Genomic DNA, 5,000 nt, shown 5'->3' on the forward strand with positions numbered 1-5,000 from the left:
TATCGCTCGCTATCAAAAGTGAATATGAGAAATAGGTCTTTTATATAGTAAAACAAATTAACCATTAGGTTAAAGTCTCCCTATCTCTCTCTCTCTCTCTCTTTCCTAATTCAAAACTCGTTCCTCGCACCTATTACCATAACAAAAAACCGGCCATTTTCCTCATCATCTGCAATGACCAAGCCATATGATCTTCCTTTTGTGAGGAAATTGCAACATTGCCTTCTTGACCTAAATACTCAGTGCGCATGAATTTCATACATCTTTTTAATAAGGATGTTTTATTATGTCTGTCCAGCTCTGCGGCCCATTACGTCTTCATTGAAAGAGAGAGAGAGAGAGAGAGAGAGAGAGAGAGAGAGAGAGAGAGAGAGAGAGAGAGAGAGAGACTTAAAGACTCTCTCTCTCTCTCTCTCTCTCTCTCTCTCTCTCTCTCTCTCTCTCTCTCTCTCTCTCTCTATTCCTCTGTTTCCATCCAAAATCTCTTCCATTCCACCTCTTGTCCGAAAGCTCTGGTGTTATCACCTCATCCGGGGCCGATGGAGGTGAAGAGGTCCAGCGTCATTTACAGGACAAAGCTGCCATTAACATAAGCTCCTCCTCCTCCTCCTCCTCCTCCTATCGTCTCTCCCATTCCCCGATATCATAAATCAAATGCTTTGGAATCATCCAAGACAGGGAAGTCATGACACCTTTAGATAAACCGGAAAAAAATACGTGGAAATTATAAAATAAGAGATATATTCTATTATCTTTATTTCATCATTATCATCATCAGCCGTTGCTGGTCCAATGCAGGATAAATGCCTTAGATATGTCCTGCTACTTGTGTTTATTTATGGTATTTCTATGCTAGTCTATGATAGATAATTTTCTTAATGTATATATATATATATATATATATATATATATATATATATATATATATATATATATATATAGAGAGAGAGAGAGAGAGAGAGAGAGAGAGAGAGAGAGAGATATTCTATTATCTTTATTTCATCATTATCATCATCAGCCGTTGCTGGTCCAATGCAGGATAAATGCCTTAGATATGTCCTGCTACTTGCGTTTATTTATGGTATTTCTATGCTAGTCTATGATAGATAATTTTCTTAATGTATATATATATATATATATATATATATATATATATATATATATATGTGTGTGTGTGTGTGTGTGTGTGTGTGTATGAGTTTGTATGTATGTACAGTATGTATAATATGAGTATGTACGACCATGCACCGGCAAACGGAAATTTATATATAATACAGCACACCTGGTCATTGATACACACACACACACACACACACACACACACACACACACACACACACACACACACATATATATATATATATATATATATATATATATATATATATATATATATAATTTAACATACATCGGTTTCAATTATCAATATACAACAGTCACAACCACATTCCTCCTTTACTCTTAAATCGAATAAACCAAAGTTAATTTTGAAATTATGTATTCATACTCACTTTCGATCAAGGCTGATAAACTTCATATCCAAGGTGTGAACGGACGTGAAGACATTAGTGGCTCCCTGGACGACGCTCTCGCGCGTTTCTGGCATGGCGATGGGCGTACAGTGTGCCAGGAACACTGGTTCGTTCCTTGAACACAGAGGAAGGTAGGAAAGGTAGTGGCCGGCTACCAAGACAACCTGTGAAATAATAAATATGTTTCTTAAAAGACGGAACTTTCTGTATCAAGTTTGTTTTATCCAGTAAAAACTAACAACAACAACAACAAATGCAGCCACCGTTTCTAGTCCACTGCAGGACAAAGGCCTCAGACATGTCTTTATTCATGCCTAGGGTTTGGCCAGTTTTCATCACCACGCTGGGACTTCCAGATTGATGATGTTGGGAGACTTTTGTCTGATCGGTCAAAGCAAACCAATCTAGCATAGGTGGCCCTGACTAGAACAGCTTTGCTGATCATGGATCATGGCGATACACAAACCCTTTCACCACTAATATTAAACAAATATTCAACAGTTTGTAACCTAATTACATTTTTTTTACGGAGTTAAATTTACTAAATGACGGTAGAACACTCATACAGTATCCTCAGCCATAAAAGTACCAATAAATAAAAAGAAAAATACGACACTAAAAAAATAAAGTAAAGACAAACAAGAGCAAATTTTAACAAGACCTAAATACTTTGCATAATTCAAGAGATTAACATAAAATCTTAAAACCAATTACCAATAAATAAAAAATACGACGATGTAAAACAATACGCACCACAGATCACAAAACTAAATAATTTGTATAATCAAAGAGATTAATATAAGGTCTTAAATAACAACAACAGCTTTGATAGGTCAAACGAACTAAATAATTTGCAGAATTCAAGAGATTAACAAAAAAGCAAAAAAAGAATAAAAAAAAATCGTTAAGCCATCAACAACACTTTGCACTTGTGAATTTAATTCTTCCCCTTACCTTCTGATCTCCGAAGCGCATCTGTCTCCTGGCATTCCTGGAGACGTTCATTCTGCACAGGAAGAGTCGATCCTCGTCCAGAGAGATGGGCGCCGTGGCAGCGGCAGCAGCTGCGGCCTGTGACCCTCGGATGAGTTCTGCCTGCACAGAGGAATGGTCCTGCTTGTCTATGATGTCGTAGACGCTGTCTCCGTGGATCAACAGGTCCTCCTTTTAGGTGGGGGAAAAATAACGTGAGATAAGTTTTTCGTGGGGAAAATAATGTGAGATAAAAGGTAATGTATAGTTTAGGTATGTTTTTAGTATTTCTCTATAAGAAAAAGATTAATATTGAGTAGAAAATTGTGACAGATCATTTAGGCCCTACTTTCTTTTCGCCAAGAAATATATCTATTACTAGAGTTCTTTGACTAAAAATGAATCCCTGAAATAAAACTGAAAAAAATTAGAGATAAGACAGTCAAAATATACGAATTTGATGAGATTTACTCATCGCATTTTTAATCTATCTTTGTGACGATTTACAAGCGAATTGCACATCTTGAAAAAAGAAAAACATGGTAGAGAGTGGTACTGTTTGTATAAAATACACACTATATCAAGACTAACTAACGCCGAATGGCTGTAATATCAGGTTAACGAGCGAAAGTAGAAAATTATCAACGGAGAGTTTGAGGGTGAATGGTATATATAAATCTTCCCCAGTGGATGGGTGTGTATGCTTAGGGATAGAGGGTGCTTGGTGGCCGGATGGCTATGGAGGTGGGAGGCTGTGGGCGCGTGGGTGGGAAGAAAACGGAGCGAGGTCTCCAGTAATATGATACTCTCATTAATGCACAAGAGCTGAGAATGTGGCCTGCAAAAGGAGAGTCATTTGTACGTTGCAAAACAATGCCATGAATTATACAACACTTGGCGAGCTCTAAATGGACGGACTTTTGTAACAGGGCAATGGTTCGAATATATTTACCGCATTCTATACACCGGTACTTAGGCAGTAATGAATGTAACAGATGGAGTGTACAGGTAGGATAGCTTCTAAACCTAAAAAGGGAAAATAACTGAATATTATCTATTTAATGGAAGAGTCTCTACAGACAATGTTGTAGCTTTTATCATTCAAACAGAAGACTGTATAGGGAAAAGAATACTAAAAGAGTATCTATATGCTAAGAAACTTGAACCACAAAGTCATACGGTTCACTACAATAACAGTTAGATGTTTGCTATATCTGATATTTATATTTCTTTGCCTATAAAAGATTATATTTTGTCGTTTAAATAAAGTAACAGAAATAATCATCAATCTTAGTCCCCTTTTGTTACCTTTATTACGTTAGAGTTAAGGATATTTTTCCTTGTTGTAAGAAAAACCAAAGGAAAACTAGACAAACGAATTATGACAGTCTATAGCAAACCCCCTCTTCCGGATAATTAAAATGTAAACCTTTTACTCCGAAAGGCACCAATGACGAATTTACAACCCACTTGCAATCCGCAGTATATTCCAACACCTTCCACACAACTATCGTGGATTAATTCATGAATATTATTCAAAGGTGTTGTTACGCGGTATTAAACAGCTTATGAATCCGGTTCAAAGTATGTTTCGAAATGTTGGGATATTTTAACGGACGTAAATCATCCACACGCATTTCAGATTCACAAAAAAAAAAAAAAAAAAAAAAAAAAAAAAAAAAAATAGATATATACTTATAAATCTCATAAAATATAGACTACACTGTTAAAAGTTTCCCGTAAAGAAACGATAAAAATTCTGAAATAAATCTTGCCAGGCATTTACCGTTTTAAAACGGATATATCGACGTAAAAGAGTACTATTACGGTCACTAACCCGTAAAAGATAATAACAAAGTAGGGTAAAAAAGACGATGGTCTGTATTTTTTGAAATACGGCTGAAAATAGTATTTTTTTTTTAGAATTTCTGATTGAAATTAGTTTTTTTTTTTTTTTTAAAGTGTAGGAATGGAATGACGGTTAAATCACATTCAAAATTAAATATAACAAAGATTCTTTAAATTCAGACGAGTTTCAAACGTCCAGTAACGATTGAACGAAGCATCATGACCGAGTGAGATCGTGTGCGTGAGAGAGAGAAACGATAAGGAATCAGGGGTATACAGAGCAGCAGCCGTTCTTTGAAAAAGATGGTGAAGAAGATGAGCACCGGTGAATGTACTGCAGTGATGATGATGAAGATAGTGATGCTGATGATGAAGCAGCGTTTTGAAATCATTGGGCAAAGCACAGAAAGGAAAGGCAGGAATTATATTTGCATGCGCAGATAAAATGTGACTTAGCCAGTATTTTACATATGAACTATTTCAATTGGTGGCCATTATGAATAAAAAATGCAAATATGAATTGATAATTTATAAATGCATTATACCAAAATCAATATATTCTAATGTTTCACATGTAGTGGCTAGTACAGTAGCAACAAGTTTGCTTTGCATTCGCATGGGAGCAAATCGATCCCAGTCCAAGGCCGT

General features: G+C 35.9%; 1 protein-coding gene across 1 annotated transcript in view; it reads right to left on the reverse strand.

The window, feature by feature from the left end:
• LOC137658536 (PAS domain-containing protein cky-1-like) overlaps positions 1-5,000 on the reverse strand; it is a 72,984-nt gene that overhangs the window by 8,854 nt on the left and 59,130 nt on the right. Inside the window, 2 exon segments of the mRNA XM_068393369.1 lie at positions 1,512-1,696; positions 2,487-2,696. Of these exon segments, the coding sequence (XP_068249470.1) occupies positions 1,512-1,696; positions 2,487-2,696 (395 nt within the window).

Source organism: Palaemon carinicauda, chromosome 1 (genome assembly GCF_036898095.1).
Source record: "Palaemon carinicauda isolate YSFRI2023 chromosome 1, ASM3689809v2, whole genome shotgun sequence".
NCBI lineage: Eukaryota > Metazoa > Arthropoda > Malacostraca > Decapoda > Palaemonidae > Palaemon > Palaemon carinicauda.